This window comes from Rosa chinensis, chromosome 7, assembly GCF_002994745.2.
Source record: "Rosa chinensis cultivar Old Blush chromosome 7, RchiOBHm-V2, whole genome shotgun sequence".
Taxonomy (NCBI): domain Eukaryota; kingdom Viridiplantae; phylum Streptophyta; class Magnoliopsida; order Rosales; family Rosaceae; genus Rosa; species Rosa chinensis.
Window position 1 is genome coordinate 11,368,562 of NC_037094.1, and position 22,709 is coordinate 11,391,270.

General features: G+C 37.5%; 2 protein-coding genes and 1 long non-coding RNA gene across 3 annotated transcripts; 1 reads left to right on the forward strand and 2 right to left on the reverse strand.

The window, feature by feature from the left end:
- Positions 1-4,682: 4,682 nt before the first annotated feature.
- Positions 4,683-7,051, forward strand: LOC121050838. Its single transcript, XR_005804165.1, has 2 exons — positions 4,683-4,736; positions 6,223-7,051. It is a non-coding gene; the product is annotated as an uncharacterized LOC121050838 (long non-coding RNA).
- Positions 7,052-8,423: 1,372 nt separating this feature from the next.
- LOC112179157 (transcription factor SPT20 homolog) lies at positions 8,424-11,327 on the reverse strand. Its single transcript, XM_024317494.2, has 3 exons — positions 11,014-11,327; positions 10,381-10,635; positions 8,424-9,786 (listed from the first exon to the last, which is right to left on the reverse strand). Exons 1-3 carry the CDS (start codon positions 11,203-11,205, stop codon positions 8,644-8,646), a joined length of 1,590 nt encoding a protein of 529 aa, XP_024173262.1. The 5' UTR covers positions 11,206-11,327; the 3' UTR covers positions 8,424-8,643.
- A 3,615-nt stretch (positions 11,328-14,942) lies between these two features.
- On the reverse strand, positions 14,943-18,891 carry LOC112179312 (galactinol--sucrose galactosyltransferase). Its single transcript, XM_024317699.2, has 4 exons — positions 17,420-18,891; positions 16,706-16,883; positions 16,087-16,454; positions 14,943-15,667 (listed from the first exon to the last, which is right to left on the reverse strand). The coding sequence occupies exons 1-4, from the start codon at positions 18,626-18,628 to the stop codon at positions 15,104-15,106; spliced, it is 2,319 nt and encodes a 772-aa protein (XP_024173467.1). The 5' UTR covers positions 18,629-18,891; the 3' UTR covers positions 14,943-15,103.
- Positions 18,892-22,709: the final 3,818 nt, after the last annotated feature.

A 22,709-nucleotide genomic window follows, 5' to 3' on the forward strand; every position in this document is an offset into this window, starting at 1 on the left:
CAACTTTATCCCCATTAGGCAATAGAACAGATGGTAATATGAGCAATTACTATTTTTATGAAATAATTGCGTTGAGGAAGTAATATGATCAGTCGCACCGCTGTCAATGATCCAATTTCGGGAAATTACCCTAGACAAACCTGGTTTTGTTATGACATTGGTTTTGGGACTTGAGGTTGCATTTGAATTGGGCTTCAAAGTTGGATTGCTGAGGGCAGCCATAAATTGCTTAAATTGGGCTTCAATAAGTGTCACTGTCGGCCCATTATCATCTCCAACAATTTCACCAACTTGATTTGCCGAAGGCATTGTTGTTCTTGATTGCTTCGAAAAACCAGTGCACTGTTTGGCTTTAGGATGACCTGGGGGATAGCCAGTTAATTGATAACAAGTCTGTACCCAGCGACCCGGATCTCCACAGTAGGTACAATGTGGTCTTCCTCTGCCTGAGCTTTGACGCCGGTCTGAGTTACCACGGCGTCCATCCTGAGGTGCAAAATTGCGGTCTGGACAGTGGTTGTGTTGGTCGACTCCCTCAAAATGTCGTCCTCTTCCTAAAGTGGAATTGGGTCTCCCTAAATTGCGCACGGCCATTGCTGCACTTGAGGATGAATCTGCAATGGGATGAGAAGCACAAAGAGAACATTGTTTCTCATCTTGAGCGACCGCTGCATATGCTTGACGAACTGTGGGCAAAGGAATTATAAGGAGAATTTGTCCGCGAACAGAACTGTAAGTATCATTTAATCCCATTAGAAACTGCATGAGTCTTTGTTGTTCTGCTTGTGGTCCACGAGATACCTCTGAATAGGTAGCTAACTCATCCCATAGGCCCTTCAATTTTGTATAGTAGGTTGAGACTGACATCTATTCTTGTCGAAGACAGGCGATTTCTCGCTGAATCTCAAAGATTCATGGTGCGTTACCTTGAGAGAATCACTCACGAAGATCTTCCCATACTTCATGAGCGGTAGGGTAGTAGATGACGCTGTCGGTGATTTCTGAGTCAATTGTGTTGATGATCCAAGAATGGACCATATCATTACAACGGGACCAAGTAGCATAGCCTTCTGGATTGGTTTCTTGCGAGGGAGCCTTGATTGTTCCATTCACAAAACCTAACTTGTTCTTAGAATTCAGAGCTAGAGTCATAGCCCTTTTCCATCCTTCATAATTGTCTCCGTTTAGAGGTTTAGAGACTAGGACGAGCCCTGGATGATCTGAATGATGGGTATAATAAGGATTAGAAAGATCAGATTTTGACATCTCAGATGGAGGAGTCATCATGTGTCTTGCCGTGATCTTTTGATGGTGGAACATCGTCTTTAGCCATGTTGGCCAGAACGGTGAGGAACTAGAGAGTAGGCTGTACGAGAAGGTAAAGTGCAGCAGGGAAGAAAGAGAGTCAGGTTCTAGTCCTGCTCTGATACCATGAAAGAAGGAGAAAACAATAGACTAGGAATATATTCTCATTAACCTAGGAATGTATCCTTTATACAAGAGCTATCACAATCAGTTCCTACAAGTCAGGAACCTGTTAACTATCTAGATTACATAGAAGAAAGTTACAGCTAATATACAACTCAATCAGTGTAACAATTTGCATTAACATAGAAGATATGACAGATTAATTTCCTTACAGATTCCATTCTCACTGGTTCCACTTTACTTTTGTCAATAAGAATCAGCTTACACGACCAAGTGTATTTTCATGTGCTCTATGGGTGCCACTAAATATAGCGTCTAACAAAGTTTCCTAAAAGAGTTTAGGGTATATATATGCATCCTCATATGCCATCATACGCTTTTTGCATTTGTACAATAGAATATTAGACCTTTTTTATTTACATGAGTTAATCATGGTTATGAAAGTTACTCTTTTTCCTTATTTTTCTTGTCCTTTGGTTATAAGAATATATACTTGCAACTGTGGTACTGAGGTTTGTTATTTAACTTTCTCTGTAACCTTCTGTTGGACTTTACAGCATGGCTCTGTGTATAAGCTTACGTTTGGACTGAAAGGAATTGTTGTGGTATCGGATCCTATTGTTGCAAGGCATATTCTTCGAGAAAATGCAATTGGTTATAATAAGGTACTATCTAATAATATGCTCCTGGAATCCCCTTTTATAGCAAGAATATATGTCCAGGTCGGTGATGTAACTTTCCATTAGCCTTGAGAGTAAACCAATTGTCACTCTAGTATATTTTCTTAGTCAGCTTGAAGCATGAGAGAACTTTTAGTCTTGATTTGTTCTCTTTACTCATCAGCTACTTTATCTCACGTCATTTATTTGGACCAAGAGATTACATAGATAAAGTCTATAAAACAAGCAGTGTTCTGCTCTTTTTTTTTTCCTTTTCTTTCTTTGGTCAACTCTGCTCCTTCCTCACTACAATTAACATAGATAGTTGTGTGTGTATGTGTGTGATTTCATAGATTCTTTAATCAAGGCATTATAACTTATATTTTTGTTTTTTTTTTTATCAAACTGCCTCTGGTTTCACATGTAGGGAGTTTTGGATATTTGAACAAATCAAGTGTTGCACTGTGTTGCTAGTACTTTTTCTATTTGCAGTGTTTGAATGAAGAATTAGAGTAAAATGACCTTTACTTCTATCCTAGTGATATCTGTTTGGAATTAGTTGCCGAGAATTGGTGTATTTGGCTTAAATATATCAATTTTAGTCGTGCTTTGTGTGCATGATAGATTATTGTGAAGGAGGGGAGACATTTAAGTTATGTTTCTTGGTTGCTTCTGTAAGTCATTGATGCACTGAAAAATATTGGTAAAGTTAATAGTTTTTTTAATTGTATACAAGACGCATATACAGACTAAAACTTTATTCTTTGGATAGTTGCTAAGCTTATTTTCTTGTCTGGTTAGCAGCAGTGAGGCAGCGGTGGATTCTGAGAATGCTGTAGCTGCCGTAAATGTGTAAGTACTTGGAGCACCAAATGAGAGTATTTGGCTGCTGTATAATTAGCACAACAACTTCCTGTATTTGGAGCACTACAACATCCTAGAACTCTTTCAATGAGGAAGCCCCATTACTGTTCTTTAGGCCATGGAGAGTGCCAATGTTATGAAGTGAAACCTAATTTTGAAGACAAAAGCTAAGAAGAGCAGGAGATCAGTGAATTAGAACTTGACTTGGATTTTTTTCTATTCTCCTATTTTGTAGATGTAATTAGCATTATCAGACCCATTTAGATTGTTATGGGATTATAACAACTATCTATTATGATTACTTTTCTGTTCTTTTGGCCATTTTTCATTCCAGAATCTAAATCTTGCCATTATAACAACAATATATAGAAAAATATGTCGTATGATGAGGATTATAGGTTGAAATCAAACAAAATTTCTACAATTCACGTGACGGTTATTACTGATATCATTGTTGGATACACACACAGACAACAAGTAAGCAAAAATCATCGTCTCAAATGTCACAATACAATGGTTAGAGTTATATATGTCGTGTGAAAGCGTGCGCACTGAATTTTTAAGTCATCAGACCACATTTTATGCTGAAAGAACTGTTGTATGTATACAATTTACACAACGTCTTAAAAATAAAAACTGACTTCTGAACAACAAAGAGATAAGGCTGGAATCCTAAAATCCATGTGATAGGCGCATTTTAATGTGATATTTTAAATGTTAATTCCTCACATTTTGCTTAGTTATTCCTTAACGAATCGATTTTTAACTTAATTTCTATTTTTAGTTACATTGGAGTAGATGAAGAAGAAATGAGTGTTACGTCCATAATTACCTAGAAATGATGGAGAAGAATGAAAATGCACTAAAAAGTCAACCTTGAATATTTTCTTACTCCGGCTAGGAGAATAAGAGCCAAGCAAAGAAGAAGGAGCGGCCGCCTGACCAAATGAACTTCAAATGAGCTGAAACCTTCCAGATCCATTCTAGACACCCAAAGGATCATTTCTTATGAAGAGTCCCAGAGAAAAATATGAGTGGAAGGCCTTCAAACAATCAGCCCAATTTTCTACAGAAGCAAAACCGGAAAACTGGACCTGTAAGAGGTCCAGCAGCATTTCCGGCCCAACCACATGGATTGAAGCTCTAAAAATTTGTCAGGATGATCTACACTCATAGAGGAACATTTGATATGAAGAAATCGGAGGCCCAATATGAAGTTTTGATGGAGAAATAATTGAAGGAATAAAGGGGCAGAAATTCACCTCCAAATCTGCTAACAACCTTTGAAAATCTTGAGGAGGAAAATCAAAGTTGCAAGCAAGTGGAAAATCTTGAGGAGGAAAATCAAAGTTGCAAGCAAGTGGAAAATCTTGAGGAGGAAAATCAAAGTTGTAAGCAAGTGGAAAATCTTGAGGAGGAAAATCAATTCAAGTTGAACAAGTGATAAACAAGTGGGAAGATTTTTTTTACAAATTTGTCTAACATATCTAGCCCTTCATTTATGTTCATCTCCACCCTCCATTCATCATTTTTTGGGCTATAAATACACTTCTCCTCTCACTCTCAAAATACCAATTCCTTCATCCATCTCATCTTCTTTGTCTCTCCATTTCCTTTTCATTTTTCTCTCCATTCTCTAGTTTTAAGTTTCTGCATTTTCAAGCAAGGAGAGGAAGAAGAAGAAGGAGCCGTGAAGATCATATCCTCCATCATCCACCTTGAAGGCTTGCTTCCAAGATTCAAGATCCAACCATCTAGCTCTCCATCTCCATCTCCACTCACGGTGTAATTCGTTCCTTTTCCTTGTAACCTTTTTGGTTTTCTTGTTTGATTTCGTATGAACTTGTTTCTAGTTAACCTAACGTTTAGGGCAAAGTTTAAGCCCAATTTCTATGTTTAAATAAAGTTTTCGAATTCTATAATTGTGATTCTAAGTTGCTTATGTGAGTTTGTTCGATTAAATTTGCTTTACAGAAAACTTTTATATGTTTATCTGTTAACGTTTGGATCCGTGGGGATCTAATTAACGATAAGTAAAAGAGAGAGAGAGAGAGAGAGAACGACACAAGCGAAGTATAGTGGTTCGCCTCCGCATGAGCGGGAGACTACGTCCACTTGAATGTTTAACTATGTGTGTTGAGCCTTGCGGCCTAACATGATTACAAAGTGTGTTGTAATGAATGTGTTGAGTTGTGGGAGGAGGCATTCCTTTTATAGATGAAGGAATGCTTCTCATTTACTTGTTCTTCGATGTGGGACAAGCAAAGTTACTATTCTAGTCTATTTAACATGTAGAAAGCTATGTTATGGGGGCATCTTGGCAAGGGCGGAAAGGTGGCTTCCCGGTGGCGAATTTGCGACTTCCGGATACCGCCGCGTAGCCTGAACATAGGGCTACACGATGCATGTCTCGGTTGGGCCTTGCCATGTCTTGTGGATGTCCCAAAGTAGGTGTTACTTATGCTTGGTGATGTAGTAAATACTCCATATTATTGGAGGTATGTACATTATCTTATTTGGGTCGACACTTATAGGATTTGCATGTAATTGGTGCTAGGTTTAAGAACATGAAATCGACTTTTCGTTTTGTGTAACTTGAATCAAAAGTAGTAAAGGTTCTGGACAAGAATCGAATTTAATTGAAGAGGATTGCAATTAGGTGGACTTTTCCATAACTAAGTTGTACACTTGAGTTGATAGCCTTTCTCTATGTCTAATGCATTGAACATGTCATGATTGACTAGCTTTCTAGGGCTTGATTGCATGTTTGATAGAATTAATCTAGGTGCTTTCGCTTAGGTTAATTAGCATTGAAAAGTAAAATATGGGAAATCATTTGCTTTCGAATGTTTCACATGGGAAATCATTTGCTTTCGAATGTTTCACATGATCAACTCCTCTCTCATGACTTGGAAGAACAATTATAGGGTTTGAATCGAATTTGATTACATGGAATTAATTTTGATCTTTGTTCCTTATGTTTCACCCTTGTATATATGTTTTTACATTTTATTTATTTTAATTTTAATTTTAAGAATCCTAATCCCCCCCTTATTTGTGTTTACTTGTATATATTTATTCTTTATTTTATTTTTGTAAATAATACTTTATTATTTTAATTCTTTATTTGTTTATACAATTGTATATATTTATATTCTTTATTTTATTTTTGTAAATAATACTTTTCTTTATTTGTTTCACAATTACAAGTGTACCCTCAATCCCCGGATAGAACGATCCCTATTTGCTTATACTACTAACGATATTTCAGGGTTAAATTGCGCGCTTGCTCAAAGCGCGTCACCATGGTATGAGTAGAAGTCACACCACGGCATATTTATGTCGACAGCCTGTCGGCAGATCTGCCCGTCCATCAGACCACGGAGTCAGCTGCAAACCGTAGACTCAATGATCGGTATACGACTGTTGAAAACCGTCGTCTGATAGCGTTTCATCAGACGACGCCTCGACAGACCACGGAAATGCAAAACATGAGACGACAGTTTTAAACCGTTGTGTGAAGCCTTTTGTGTAGTAGTGATAATTGATCAAACTGACTCCATTATCGTGCTACTAAATATATCAGCTAAATGCCATGCTTTGCAAGGATGCTGATGGATCAAACAAGTTTCATTTTTGTTGTTTAAACAAAGTGGATGAAAATAGACATGAAAGGGATGAGACATGTATATTCCTAGAGAACAAAGGAAGGGGCTGGACCTCTGCCCTAAATCTCAGGGTCCACAAAATCAGCACAATAAATCATAGAGGGAAAGACTTGGCCATCCAAACCCGGGGACCAATATTTATGTTGCTGAGAACTCAGTCATAGTGATCTTCACCCAAAAAATCCAAAGCTTGTTTAAACCCTCCCCTACAGTTCACTGTTCACATGGTTTTGATGGCTCAGCTTGCTCTTGATGCATTCATGGTATGCCGCTATCTTGCCCTAGTAATTCTAGCAAAAGTGGTCCAGTGGCACCCATTAAGGAGATGGTCCATTTCTTAAAGACAGAAGTAACAATCTCTGTAAAAACAACATAAAATTTGATATTTGAAGTATGAGAAGATTTTGCCCCAGAGCTAACCGGCTTTCTCAATATGAGCTAATTGTCTACTTGTTACGATATATTTCATCATATCGTTTAGTCATAATCCAAACTGTTCGTACTAGTCTGAAATGGTAGTTTATTGCCACTATTACAAATTGATGTATTATAAAACAAAACAGAATTGTTACTTTACTAAATAAATGATGTTTTGGTAAACAATGTTATCCTAAATTCACACCTTTCTATATCTAGAACATATAGAAAGAGTTGCGAATGTGGTTAATTATAATCATTAATATACATGATAGAAGATCGTGTCAGCCTTTGCCTATACCAAATCAAGTTGTACCCTATTCAAATTTGACATATTCTTATGTTGTTTTCGTTAATTTTGTTCACAATATTCTTGTGTTGGTTTCTAATATATGTTTGTTTTGTTGTTCATGCTATCCTTGTCTGTTTTCCTCATCAGAACGGAAGTGCTGTAAATACTGATAGCCCAGAGCCAATTTTATAGGCATGGCATCTCTATCACCCGCCCCTTAAAGTCTACCCAGTTGTCACTCTCCCTTCCATGTTGAGGTCCATAAAATCAAAGACAGGGCTATAGGCTCTTTATGAATGATTAGATTGATGTACTTCTTTAAAATGATGTAGAAATAAAAACAAAAACAAAAAACAAAAGAAAAAACCAACAATCTTATGGATTTCCTCATGAAATCTATTATTGATTGGCTTCTTGTCTTTGACAGAGTTGTGCTTAGTGTTAAATGCAAAATCAGCTTCTTTTCAGCCTTTAAGTATATTATTTATTTGTTACAATATTTCTGGCCGAAGTGCAGAAGTTACACAGCACCACAGACATATGTGTGTCATGAACTAGTGATCTCCACTTGTTTTGATAGGAACCGAAGATATAGTTTCATTCATTTGCCGGTACCACTTCTGCAGACAACATATTGATTGAAAAATGTATATTCAGTTCGTCGGCAAAGGTGTCCGTGAAACTGTATTTACTGAAACAAATTATTGTCAAATATATTTGCCGGAATCTCTTTATCCCGCCAACTAATTCGTTGGCAAAAGTGTTCCCACAATTTAAATTTTTTATTTTAACTCAGATGAAATAAAAACGAATTACCTATTATAAACTCGCTATCGGTTCCATCAGGACTTTCACAGTACAAAACTGCTTCTGTTCCTACGCCATTCCTTTAATAAGTTAAAACCCAAGCTTTTAAACATCAAATAAATACCCAAGTCTTAAGCCCATTCTTAAAACCCAAGCTTTTTAAACCTCAATGCCCAACTTCTAAGCCCAACATACAAAACACCATCAAGCTAGTGGCTTTGACACTGCAATTCAAACATGCTGTCAATACATTCAAGCATTTCCACAAAAGTTAATGCATTTCCATGATAAACAACAACAGGAAAACCTAGTAGAGTATCTTCCAGAATGTACATTCATAGAACACATGTCAAACATCATTACTCGTTCTATTTACATTGCAAACATGAAAAAGAAAAGACATGGTATATTACATGATAGAGAAGCACACAACAAAAGAGCAAGTGAATATATAGGATCATACAGGTCCATATTGATCATAGATCAAATCAGAAACGGGGGAACCACGTTACTGGCCAAATCCACCACTTTGGGACTGAACTTCTCCACTGTTCATCAGTTTATCCAGCACAACATTAAGGTCCACTGCCTGCCCATTCTCAGTCATTTTCCTCACTGTTGCTCTGACTATGTCCCTTCGGAATCCCATAGCTACAACCTTATCAATGACATTATCAACTGGAACACGGTTTCCAGTCCCGCCAGAATCTGACTCCTTATCCACACTGGCAGCCATGGGTAATGCATACGGCAATACCTTTGCAGTTGGCAGTCTTGAGAAACTGCTTCCACCAGAAGCGACCGAAGAGGATGGTGATACTTGCGACTGTTTCATTTTTGAATCACTGTAGTGAGAAGGAGATCCGCCGTGGGAATAAAAGTCATCGTAGCTTGAACGTTGAACTGGTTGCATATTTCCAGGGGAGAAGTCTGTGCTGTAATTTCTAGTAGATGGGTCATGTGTATACTGCATGGAACCCTCAAACTGTTGTTGTGATGGTAGAACCATGCCAGGCACACTAGAGGTTTTGTGGATGCTCTGGGGATAGCTTTGAGATAACCCATACGGGGTTTCTGCTGGATTGTGAATCGATGAATACTGGGCTTGTGGATCAGGAGCATTGAGAGGCGGGTGAAGTTGACTCTGCTTCTGAAAATGTGATGTTTGTGAAGGATGTGGTACTGCTGGATAGGGTTGATATGGTGCTGTGGGAGGTGGTTGCGACTGCTGAACTTGAGACATATAGTATGCCTGAGTTGTGGGTGGATTCAGCACAGGTGCCGAGTAGTTAGAATCTGGCTGTTGACTATAAGGAGTTTGATACTGAGATGACTGAGCTGGAAGCTGAGCTGCTGTAGGTGCTGGTGGAAAGTTCTGATGGGTCAGGGTTGGGGCAATATCAGGAGGAAGGGAAGGATGTTGTACAGAAGCAACAGGAGTTGAATATGATTGGTGGGATTGATGAGGAACAACAGGAGTTGAATATGATTGGTGGGATTTCTGAGGAGCAGATGACGCGGAAGTTGTTTGCACATTGCTCCTTTCTTGTTCCAACTTCTGGTGATCCTTAAGCATTTGAAGTTTTGCAAGCTGCAGCTGAGCCTCTGAGATCTCTTGCTTATCTCTCAAATCCTGCATACCACCTTCAACCTGTGGTTTGTTTACAAACAAGAAGCCTGTCAAGAAGATTGTCATCCATACACCACTCTTATTTAATTTGGTTCTTTTACGTACAAGTTACAACAAGAGTTTTACATTGTTTGCATTTAATAGGATTGTGGTAACAGGAGATCTTCAACAATTTCTCATAGTTCAAAAGTGACATTGCTCAAACTGGAAGACTACTTAGACACTGGGGCCAAAGATCAACGATGGTTTTATACAAGTGCAGACAAAACAGACAGTGAATGCAATTGGTAGTGCATAATACTCTTAGGACATGCAAAATTAGATTACATAAATTCCCTGAAAAGCCTATATGACTCTGAGCGTGTGAATATATAAGCTTCAAACTAAACTTACAGCTGCTTTAATTGACGGGAAGTTTAGGTTACATCATATTAAAACCTAGATTACATCATATTAATTTGAAGTTCAAAGTAATAAACATCCCATCATATTCAGCTGCTTTAAAACCTAAACTTACAGCCCAAGTTCTCTATCCTCTAAGTTGACTTAATAATGCAACCTAATTGACGTACTGTTAAATAAGGGCCATAAAGCAATGGAAGTAATTCACAATACCTTTCTCAAAATGTGTTCTACTTCCCTCAGCTTCCCATCAGTCTTGCCATAGTTAACATCAGAACAATCCTTCAAGTCGTCAACAGAATTCTCTACCAGGCGCAACCGAGTCTCCAGCTGAGAGACTCGTGCGCTGAGACCCTCCACCGCATGCATCAAATTGCCAAAATGCTGGTTCATCTTCCCATCAATCACCGAAATCATCGCCAAGTCCCTGGATTTCGCACGTTCAGTTTGATCCATAGAACCACGAATCTGTGAGTCACAACACAACATAAGCAATCACTTAATTACAACTCCACAGCAGCAATCAACACAAACAGCTTACCAAATTCATCAATATTTTCAAACAACCAAAATTGCCAAATCAATCTACAATTTTTACATATACTCACACCCCAACTGATCATCATTTTTCCATCAATACAGTAACAAAATCAAACTGAACTTATTTTGATCAAGTTATCCAAAACTAAATTGATGAAGTCTCTATACAGCCCCACAGAAATGAACGTAAGCACCAAAAAAGCATATAAATTTCAGTCAAAACCCAACTTTCAAACGCCGCCAAACACATAAAGACTGAAACTTTAGCTGAACAATCCACTAAAGTTTGAAGCTTGAAATGCATACCTCGAGCGTGGAGGCGCGTGACTGCTGCCCTACGGGGCGGAAATGAAAGCTGGAGAGCTCGTCGTCGTCGTCGTCGTTTTCTAGCTGATGAGGATGAGGATGAGGAGGGTATGTGAGCTGAGAGAAGTCGTCGGAGTAGGATCTAGAAAGTTCCATAATCTGCTTGTCCATGAACTCCGACGTTGTTCTCATCGTGATCGGCGTAGGATTGTTGGGCTTATTGCGTAATTTGGCGTCATGCTTTTCTGAGATTCCAAGCTCAGATTTGTGTTTTAGTGCAAACCATTGTCAACCATAATTGACTTACAAGTTGAAGCCTTGGCCTCATAGATTTTGCTGCCATATACCTGTCCTATACCTGTCACCTCTAGCTTTCTCTCTTGGGTTGGACTCCTGCTCAATCTTTGTGAGCTGAGCCCAATAACAAAATCATTTACATTTTTCATGTTTAAAAAAAAAAAAAATTCTTTTTCATGCTTGAGATCCAAATATTGTGATCAAATTTTATTCACAGATAGCTGATTATAATTTTTTACAAAATAATTTTCAGTGTCGTGCACCAAGTTGTTGAGGACTACAATTTAGTACAAAAATTAGTTCTGAAATCAAGTTTCTCAAGTTAATCAATACTGCAATCGAAACTTGTATTGTAATTAATCATGTTCTAAACATCAACGTACGAACTCTGTAAATACTAGGAAGAATGTGAATCTGGGTGTGACGGGGATTGATAGACACATTGCAATCCTTACTGGGCAGAAATCAAAAATTCACGCAGAAAACACAATTTTAGTTACGCAGTGAAAATCTCAACTTCTAAGATTAAAAACACTGCGGGACTCTTACTCTTAAGAACTCAAATATAATCAATCCAATAATAGTGAAGGATATGGTTCTTTACAAACACATATAGCTCTTTACGCCGCTACAATCTCTAGATTCACTAAAAATGTACTTGTCTTGAATCTTGACCTTTTTCTTCACTTGAACGATTTGCAAATATCGCTCCTCTTCCAACACCAATCTTCTCTATTGATCTCGAGAGAATCAACGCATGTATTTGAATGAACAATGAAACACTTAGACACAGAACAAGTGTTTCATGGACTCCTATGGAACTCTTTCTAAGCAAGCAAGACACAATAATTATTGCGTCAAAATCCTTACACAATCAACACTGCTTTTTTGAATATATTGAGGAGAAAATAAATTCTCAACAATTAAGACTTAACCCTAATTGGACTCCTACTAGGAAAGATCCTTTAATAAAAGATATCCAATTAAAATAAACAAATCCTAAATCACCTAGGACTTCAAAAACATGATTTTATCAGTTGGAAAATATCTTTGTAAAATAAAATTTAAAAACCAAAATATACTTTCCAAAATTGGACTCCCAAAAACGTAGAGTTGACTAGGACTGACTCGGGGATTGCAACACTGCAAATTTCGTGCTTATGCATGAGATGCAATTACCTGAAATTCTCTGAGATTAATTTTGATGAACTTTGCAGGCTTTTTCAGTGCTTTGTATAGGGATGCCAACACATCAAATGTAAACCTTGTACCTACAAACTCTTATTGTCCTAGCTATAAATCATAAAGGAGATTAGGCTCCTAATTTGTTCTAGATATGCTCATCTACATTTAAGAGTTAATCATGCATTTAAGCCAAATATCATAGATTATAACATATGTCATGCATAAAATTGAAAGCCATTGTAGTGTGTGATTGGTTAGCCTTATTATATAAGGGCATCTCCAACATACTTCTTATTTCAAAATAATTTCAAAATTTTAGCTAATTTTGGGATAATATTTCACACTAGCACAATAGCTAAATAAAAGATAAATTTAACTTTTCCTAAATTAGCTACCTATATTGCTAGAGAGGAGAGAGAATTTAACTAAAAGTTATATTTTCCAATGTTCTATTTAATTTAGCTGAGAATTTAACTTATTTTGCTGGAGCAAATTTCAAAAACTAAACTACCCTAATAAAATAACTTCATTGTTAGAGATGCTCTAAGTACACAAATCTAGTACTCTTGGATACTGAATCTCCACCGTCCACAAGTGTGATGGTTTATTACTAGGGAGTTTGATGACTCTGATCTATAGTAGAGGTAGCAAAAGGGCCGCTAAGCACGAGCACGGCACGGGTCTAGCACGCTTAAAAGCAGTCCGGCACGGCCCAAGCCCGTTAGTGGCCCGGTACGACCTGAGCATGTTATAATAACGGGCCGAGTTGGGCCTAGGAATATTAGCCCATTGGCCCGGCACGGCTCGAGCATGACATATTTGGGCTGGCCCGTTTCAAACACACAATTTTATTTTTTTAAAAAAAATATTAAAAACCACAATGATGATATTTGAATAATAGACCTCCTTATTTAAAATCTCATGACAGTTTTACCAATACTATTTTTTTTATGTTGTCAAAATAGTAAAAAAAAAAAAACATTATATCCTTTTGTTTTGACATAAAGTATTTTTTCTAAATATTAAATATATGTTTATGAATAAAGACTAATCTCATAATAATACAACTATAGAATGAAGGAAAAAATAATATGATACTAAATCTTCATTATATTAATAGAGATTAATCTCACAATAATATAATAAAAACAATATATTTTGAGTTTTTTTTTTCTTTCTTTCTTTCTTGTAGTGGAATATAAAAAAATCATTAGAAAACTAATCTTAAAAAGCTAACATTGAGAAAAACATTGTAGAACTTAATTTATTTGAATTTTCTAAATAGTTAAATAAAATTACTTTTTATTTATTCAAATTAATATTTTAAAATCGTGCTTTATAGTGAGTAGGCACGAGCATGGCCCGTTTATTGGCCCGGTATGAGCACGGGCCGGCAACATATGAGCTCGGGCCATGGGTTGGACCGGGCTTAATGTTTAAGTAAATGGGCTGACACGAGCCCGGCACGATAATAAATGGGCCGGCCCAAACACAACTAGGTCTGCTTAAAATGGGTCAGGTCGGCCCGTTTACCACCTCTGATCTATACTTATGGTTAATTATTAGTTTTCTCCACTATCTCCCAAAACATAATTAATAACATTATGAAGATTCTAATTATTTAATATTTAATCACCGGTGATGAACCATTGGAAATATTGAAACATTCTTCTTCTCACTTTAAATATTACTGATTCATTGCTAATTTGTGACACAAATTATTCATGATGCAATAATTTTAATGTGTTTTAGACATGCGAAATTCAAAGTCAAAACAAAATCAGTATCAGAATTTGAATACACTTGTCATAGGAATTTTACTCCCATGTATGAATCTATGTCTCATCTTAGACTCTTAGAGCATCTCCAACAGTAAAAGCTATTTTTTTAGCTAAATCATCTAAAAGTTAAATTTAGATAGTAAATTTCTAGCTTTTCCTCCAGCAGTGTTAGCTAAACTAAAAAATTGAACGTGGAGCGTTTAACTTTTTGTTATTTTCTCTCTCCTCCCTAGCTAAATTTAGCTAGAGATTTTAGCAAAAGCCAAATTTGACTTTCATATAGCTATTCTGCTGGAGTGCTAAACTATCTCAAATTAGCCAAATTTATAACTTTTTGTTGAAATAGCTAGTCTGTTGGAGATGCCCTAATATGGATCAAAGAATAGCAAATGACAGAGCCAACATGAACATTAGTGAATGTTCTTACCGCCTGGTTTAGAGCTCCATGTAGTGGGGAATGTGGAAGCACCACCACATTACTAGGGTTTCTTTTGGGGCTACGGGCTACCAACATGAAAGCCACCACCTCTCACGGTCTCACCTCATTAATAATGTCGGACTTGTCCAATCCAGTGAAAAGGTTTGAAAATTAATTCGATTACATTTTAGGCCTTTTTCTCATAAACATATACATACCCGTCTTTTTCTTCTTTTTTGGCAAAGAAATTTCGGTATGAATATCGCACACTTTTGATAAAAACACTTTATAAATAATTACAAATACATTGTTGCTCCAATATATATGTTAGAGAACTAATATTAGTACTTTTCCGGGAAGAGATCATATGCAATTACACCATAGATCAAATACAACTTCTCCCATTTACTCAAAAGAAGTACTCAACCACGGTTGTTATTGAAGAGCTAGGCCATTGCACTTGGACAATAACCATCTTATCAACATAATCAAATTTCACTTCCTCTCCACCAATCTTACAAGCAGTTGGTTTTTCTGATGCAAATGTTCTCATCTCTCCACTGCCCTTCAGTCCAATCCTCACGACAGTTTCACCATCCTCAAATTCTACTGACTGAATTGCACCACCAGTGTTGAGCATGTTCACCAATCCAATTGGAGCAAATTGGATCAACTTTGTTGGTAGCACTCTCACTGGAGCAATGGTGAGGAGCTCATAACTGAAAGGCTGAAGTGAAATCTCTACCGTATCTGCTGGCTTCAAAAGCTTCAGCTTCTTTTCCTGGAACATGTACACAGCAAATACGTCGATTTCTTTTATTGGAATCGGGTTCTTCCCATGACTCCATTCCACATCTTTTGGGGTTGCCAAACAAGTCACCGACTTTGAGAACTCAGGGAAGCTTTTGTTGCTCCTTGATTTGGGGCACCACCCTCCTCCTTGGCAGTTAAAAAGTCCTAGAACGCCGGTGTACTGGTACAAGTTTATATGTACAAAAACATGGAGACATTAATGAATTAACTGCGCGCATGTATTTATAACCATTTTTGGTATCTTAGATGAACTATAATCTAGCTAGACTTGTTAAATGATGCGTCAATATGAACTCATATTTGAATTATAAAAAATAAAAAATAAAAAAAATAAAAAAACACCATCGATCCCGTTGTTTAGACTAAAATTTGTACGTAGCATCAATTGCAAGTTTTACTTGAGAAAGTGTTTAAAACTTTACATACCTTGAGAAAGAGTAGCGTCAATATGAACTCATATTTGAATTAAAAAATAAAATAAAAAATAACACCGTCCCGTTGTTTAGACTAAAATTTGAAAGGAGAAGGAGTAGCATCAATTGCAAGTTTTACTTGAGAAGTGTTTACAACTTTACTTACCTTGTTGAGGTTCCAAATCTTGAGCATTGTTTTCCCATCATGAACAGGGTCCTCAAATAGGCAATCCCTAGTAGGAAGTGCATAGTATTGGCATCTTAATATGGATCCATCAGGCAACACCAGACTCTTAAGAAGCTTGAAGTTGTGCTGTCCCACAGAATCGCTGATATAGATCGGCCCTCCCGATATGGCTCTTGATGCAGCATGAAATGCAGCACAAGGGTGAGTCGACTGAAACATGTCCCAATCTGGATGTACGAAGTTCCCCATCCACAAGCTATTGTAGGCACAATGGACCATGTGACACCCTTGTAGCCAATATGTCCCATTTGGATCTCCAGACGGGTCAGAGCACCAAAAGTCGTCTCCTACAGATTTGTGTGATCAAGGTGAAGAAATTAATTAGTCCATGTGTTCTATCATTTTATACCTTCTGTTTTTACGAGTTGTGCTATGTATATAGTGCATAAGCAATTTTTAACCATCAGATGAATGTGGGAGCCAAAGATCTGATCTACATGCATCATCAATAGCTAGAAATCTCTCAAGCACAACATTAGCATTTTTGTTGCGGTACGTAATAGATAGAATAAACACTATTCAGAGAGAGATTACATACCAACACGACCAAGTGAAATGGCTTCTGTGCCAAGATACATGAAATCATTGCAGTGCTCCATGCTAGCAATCACTCCATTGCCTTTGAAATGTTTCCTCACAGAACCAGTAAGTGCCTTGTAATAAGCTTTGGCCAGCTCAATCCGACCACCAAACTCCTCGGATAACATCTCAAGCAACTGCACGCACCATGGCGGTGTAAGTGCTTCAAGTGGAAATTTCATATACAGTTACTCCCCAGTAGACCAGCTCCAGGGGTTATAATGATTATAAATAGCTCCTAGGCAGGCAAATACAATAGCTCATAGACTTGCGAGTTACATATTTGAATCTAAGGTCCATGATGAATGGTTTATAAATGCTCCACACTTAATCCTAGATGCTCTCAAGTACGATTTGAATCGTATTTAGTAATAAAATTTTTATTCCCTAAAAAAAAAATTCAAATTACCCCACTGATGTTACAAATTTAGGCACTCCATAGTGAAATATCTTTACCATTATGTTGAGCTAGTTTACTATTAGTCTCCAAAATTTTGTCTTCTTTCACCAAATTTGAATTGAAAATTAACAACTCCTCTTATGCAGAGCAGTCGGCACTCGGCACGCACATGACCTAAAACACCCCGACTTAAGCTAACGGTTCACGTCTTCATGATATATATGTTTTGACTTTTGAATGTGGAAGTAAAAGCGAGAGCTTTCGAGAACTTACGTGTATGACATCGACCTTGACACCGTCGATCCCGACCGACTGAAGATGCTGATGAAGCCCCTCATACAACTTGTGGGCCATCTCCGGTTCCACCAGCCCCACTCCATTGCTCACGATCTTGTCCACCGCCAAATCCTCCATCGTCTTCTCCAAACCCTCCGACAGCTTCGGCTTAATCACCCGGCTCTCCGGAAAACCCGACCCGCTCTTCACCCCGGGTCTAACCCCACCCCAATACCCACATAGCGCGTGCCAAACATAGACATAGTCCACGCTCCCAAACTCCTCCTTCAAGTCCTTAACAAAGGCACCCATGCCCTTACCACTAAGGCTCTTATAGTCTCTGAACTTGTAGTTCTCTACGAAACTTGTGAGCCTACATGGCATTTGCTCACCGGCAGATGTCCTTTTCATGGCTTCTTCGTCGGTTAGGGGGTCGTCATCGTGACAAATGGACTGCCAGCCGTCGTCGATGAGTACCATTCCCGGAGGACACCCACCCTCCACTAGGCCCTTAACCCCTTCCCAAACTCCCTTGGGGTGCACCATAAGATAAAACGCATCCCACGTGCACCAACCAAACTTGTCCACTATAGGCGGAGGCGTCTTCTCCTCCAGAAGCTTGAAGCTTCCCAAATGGACTCTCACCACCTCCATGGCCTCTTTGACAAGACCGTACGGGTCGTTGCCGACGTGCATGTAGAGAACGCTCCGGAAGGTGGATTCACTGACACGTGTCGAGCCACTCTCGACGCACATGTCAACGTGGCAGTCGGTGCCGGGTTGGAGGGAGGCTCTGAAGGGACCTTCGAGAAGTGGAAGGAGGAGGATGTAGGGGCGGCCGGTGGAGTCTTTTTTGTCGAGGATCATGAACTGAGTCTCGTGCTGCATGTCGTTTCCGGTTGTTCCGACCCAGTGGGTGGTCCACCAGACTTTGAACCGGAAAATGCTCATGAACTTGATGCCGCTGAGCTTGCCGAGTGGCGCCACATGGCGGCTTTTGGGCTCGTCGGCGTCGAAGCCAATGAAGCAGCCCACGGTGGTTTTGTTTGTTGATGGAGTGGCTGTGATGTTTAGTGGGACTTCTGTGAGGATTGGGTGTCCGTTGGCAAGGAAGTTTGTGCCTTGTAGTGTTATTGACAGTGGTGAGTTGCTGTCTACAAGGCCCATTACGTCTGCGGCATTGTTCTTGCTTAGGCTTGGAGCCATGGAAACAAAGCTTAGATATCTGAGGGAGTAGAAAAGATTGCAGTGTAGGCTTTGGTTGGTGATTGAGCGGGGGAGTTGGAGGGGTTTAAATAGGGATTTGTAAAGGTAAGGTGAGTAATCTAGAATGTTATGTTACAAAGTGCGAGAAGAATTAAAGTCGAGCTATTTGCGTTTGTGATTGGCTCAAGATTGGGAATTAACCATCAACAAGTTGTAGTGAGCTTTGCTTTAATGGGTTATGGGACAAGTACTTTTTTCTTTTCCAATTTATTAGTTAGTACCGAGTATATAGACAAGGGTTAATACACCTTTACTTGTACCAAGGACTGACCCCATTGATGCATATGACCAAATGGATATGACATATTCGATCCAAAAGAAGAGGGCCAATAGAACATAGCATCCAAGGAATTAGCAACACATTCTTGGAATTATAATTGTAATGAAGAAGACATGGTATCTTTGCAATTAGCAACTTATATATATGCTTCCGTGAAGTGAAATAGAATGAATGTTGGTTAGGAAGTCACGATCAAATGAAGCAAATAGCAACATATGCTTCATGATGCGTGCAAATGAATAGTGAAAGACAATAGCTAGACTAGCTAGCTAGTAGTGTCCGGGCGGGGCCTTTTCTATGGGGCAGACCGGTATAATTCCCTAGCCACCACTTAATCACTCGAGGTAATGGACCTCTTTGGCTCTTTCCTTTTGCTATAACAGTATAAATCACGTTTTAAAAAATGAGGTTCTAGTTGGATATCTAAATTTGCTATTTGAACCTCTCCTATTTATTGGACCTCTAATTCACTTTTTTAAATACTTAAATAGCTAAGTGCACCTCCTTAATTTTACCAAAATATCCTTAAACAACTAAATTTATTCTTCAACAAGCTTTTGTTTTATTTTTTTAATATTATTATTATCTCTATTAATTCAACTAAGAGAAGAAGAAGCATAATGAACTTGGACTGGTCAAGTAAGTCAAGTTTCAGGTATTAACGCTGCTCGTGAGTCTTACAGGGATTAACGCTAGAACTTGAAGAAGAGCCTTTTCTAAAAGCGAGATTCTTTGATGTTGGTTCCCCCGGTTCTATGAATCAATCCAACATTTTGGAGTGTCGTAAGCCATGGAGAATTGAAGATATAAGCTTTGAAGAAAAAGAAGAAAAAGTTTAGGGAAGCAGCCGAACAAACTAATGAGAAATTACAAGTATTTTTTGTTACTGTTGCATTCATCTATCCCTTCTTAAAGTTGAAACAAATAAGGAGTAGTCTTGCTCACTCTTGCTTACAAGTATGAAGGCCAAACCTATCTAATTCCATCTTCAAAACATGGGACTTTAATAGAAAACAATAACAATTTAAAATTTTCTACAAATGTATCACATGGGAGATTGAAGGAAGAACATATTTTGAAAGTAAAAACAAAAACGTCGTTAATTTGTGGTGGGAGGTAAGAAGATTTTTTTCTTTTCTTTTCTCTCTCTCTCTCTATCCTTATATGTCTTTTTATATGAGTTGACAAAATCCAATAACTATTGAAAAATGATAGAGGTCCATATAGCAAATTTAAAGCTCCAACTAGAATCATCCTTTAAAAAATGAAAGAACATCAATAATTTAAATGTATTATCTATCATATAAAAAATTAAAAATACTTAATATTTTATTTTAAATTATATAAATAATATCGTCTTATTAGCTGTAATATGCGTTTGTTTAACTGAAGATCGGTTATTATTTCTTCATGTCCAACAAAAAAGAGGACGAAATATTTAATAATTTCCATATTTCAAATAAGGTGAGGAATGGTGTCCACTGGTGTCCACTTTTGTCAAAGTGGAGTCAGGGTAAAGGTTAAAGTAACTTAATTTCATCATGGTCCTTCTCCAACGTACTCGACCTGGAACAAAGTTGGTAAATGAAATCTATTCTTTATTCCCCCTTTCATAATCTCGTTAGATTATGTCCTCTTTATTCGAACTGTCTTCTAGGTCTTTCATTACTTTTTCTAGAGGTTTCTTCATCTTCGTTGTGGACCGCGAGCATTTGCATATTTCCAACATCAGCCTCTCTCTTAGTCAGGAAGGCATCTCCATTGTTAGAAAATAGAGAAACCTCGTGTTCAGAAGACAGGTGTAACAATGGCATTGCTGTGCGCAGCAGGCTAAGGTTGAACACTTGTTGGCCAACCATGCCACAGTTATATTTCTGCTCATTGACTCAGCCCCGAAGTCCACACATGGACATGCCACCCCTAACGCTAGTTTAATTAGCTATGTCTGATATTTACGGACTCGATCACCGGTTAAATATAGAGGAGTGATGTGATGTGATTCAATTGAACCGCGTGGCAGTATTGGTTAACGGAATTAATACATTAATTCTAAGTACGTGTGACGGCTAGATCGATGCTCTGTTTTTTTTTTCTGTTTCACCCAAGCTCATCTGCTCATGGGTCTCAAGTCTCAACTCTCAAGCCATTTTAAGCACTTGCATGAGCTGCGTGTGATTCAGAGCTAGTAGAATATAAACATGTGAAACGAGGGCATGCAAAGCAAGTAAAGTCTATTCATTAGCAAATGCAAGAATTTCAATATTAAAATGAGCAAAAGGAGAAAATGTGCTCCTAGCATTAAAAACTTAAATGTAGTGCATTTTTTTCAAGGTTTGGTTAGGTAGGTTACATTTTTGAATGAAAATATTTTTTTGAATATATTAGAGAAAATTAATGATTGGTGATATATACAACTTAATTCTAATTTCATCGCATCAATTATTTGAGTTACTAAAAAATTGTAACTTTAAATTATTTAAGATTCATTGGAAGAACTCCAAAATTTATTTACGATAGTAGTGATATCACTGGTTTAGGTGATGTTTTAGAGCAAGTTCACCCATTAGGTCACCGGTTACCTACTATATTCACTGCTTTTTTGTATATATTTTCATTCTCTGGGTCATAAAATACACTGTGCCCGTGACCCAGAGCACGAAATACATTGTACTCGTGACCCAGAGGGCAAAATAACACATAAAAGGCAATGAATAGTAGGTGACCCACGGGTGAACTTGCTCTTAGGGGACATGTGCTTCCTCTTTCTTAATGACATGTTTCTTGTAGGGCAAATGACTCGGGTCCTCAATGAGGCCTTAGATCTATGACTTTAATTCTAGGCCTCAATGACAAATTAATTCATATTAGTTATTTTGTTGGTATAACACACACACAGATATATATATATATATATATATATGTTAAAACTATATACTTTTTCTGGAGTGGTACTTTTGTTGCCATATATGTTTGAAAAGCTATTAAGAAACTATTGGTTTCTAATTTAGTCAATCAATTCTAGTTCATAACATATATTTCTTTTACTTTATAGTTTTAATCCAAATGTAAATAAAACTAATAACTAATACACACTGACCACAATTGACAGTGGATAAGTGTGATAATGAACAAAGACAAGTCCACACACACATGCTAACTCCACTTCTAACCTAAGAGTACCTATTCGCACACACTTCTATTTGAACACTCATGGGTTAAATTGTCTTCTTCCTTTTTTTGAATAAGAGGTTAAATTTGTCCGTCAGAGTCCATGAACTACATAGAAATTATATGATATCACAAGATAATTTCAATGTGATGATTAATGATAGTCCTTTAAGGACTAAATATTGTTTAGTACTTGAGCTTTTGACCATAAAACATTTCAGTCTCTGACCTTCTAATTTCACATGTTTAGTCCCTGTAATTCAAAATTTCAGACCAATAGGTCCTTGCAGTCTAAAAGTGACAGCGAAATGTCTATTATGCCCTCAGTTCTTTTAAAAAAAAAAATTTATTCCTTTCTCTCTTTTTTATCTATTCTTTTTTCTTTATTTTATTTATTCTTTTTTTTTCAAACATAAAGAAAGAAAGGGAAAAAAAATCATTTTCCAAAAAAAAAAAAATTTAATTAATTAAAAAAAGAATTGAGGGCATAATAGACATTTCGTCTCTACTTTTAGACAGCAATGACCTATTGGTCTGAAATTTTGAAGTACATAGACTAAACGTGTGAAATTA

Coding starts and splice junctions, on each gene's coding strand:
- LOC112179157 (XM_024317494.2), bottom strand. CDS start 11,205: ATGAGAACAACGTCGGAGTTCATGGACAAGCAGATTATGGAACTTTCT. Junction 10,636..11,013: donor CACGCGCCTCCACGCTCGAG/GTATGCATTTCA, acceptor TGTGACTCACAG/ATTCGTGGTTCTATGGATCA. Junction 9,787..10,380: donor TAGAACACATTTTGAGAAAG/GTATTGTGAATT, acceptor AACAAACCACAG/GTTGAAGGTGGTATGCAGGA.
- LOC112179312 (XM_024317699.2), bottom strand. CDS start 18,628: ATGGCTCCAAGCCTAAGCAAGAACAATGCCGCAGACGTAATGGGCCTT. Junction 16,455..16,705: donor CATTTCACTTGGTCGTGTTG/GTATGTAATCTC, acceptor ACAAATCTGTAG/GAGACGACTTTTGGTGCTCT. Junction 15,668..16,086: donor AGATTTGGAACCTCAACAAG/GTAAGTAAAGTT, acceptor AACTTGTACCAG/TACACCGGCGTTCTAGGACT.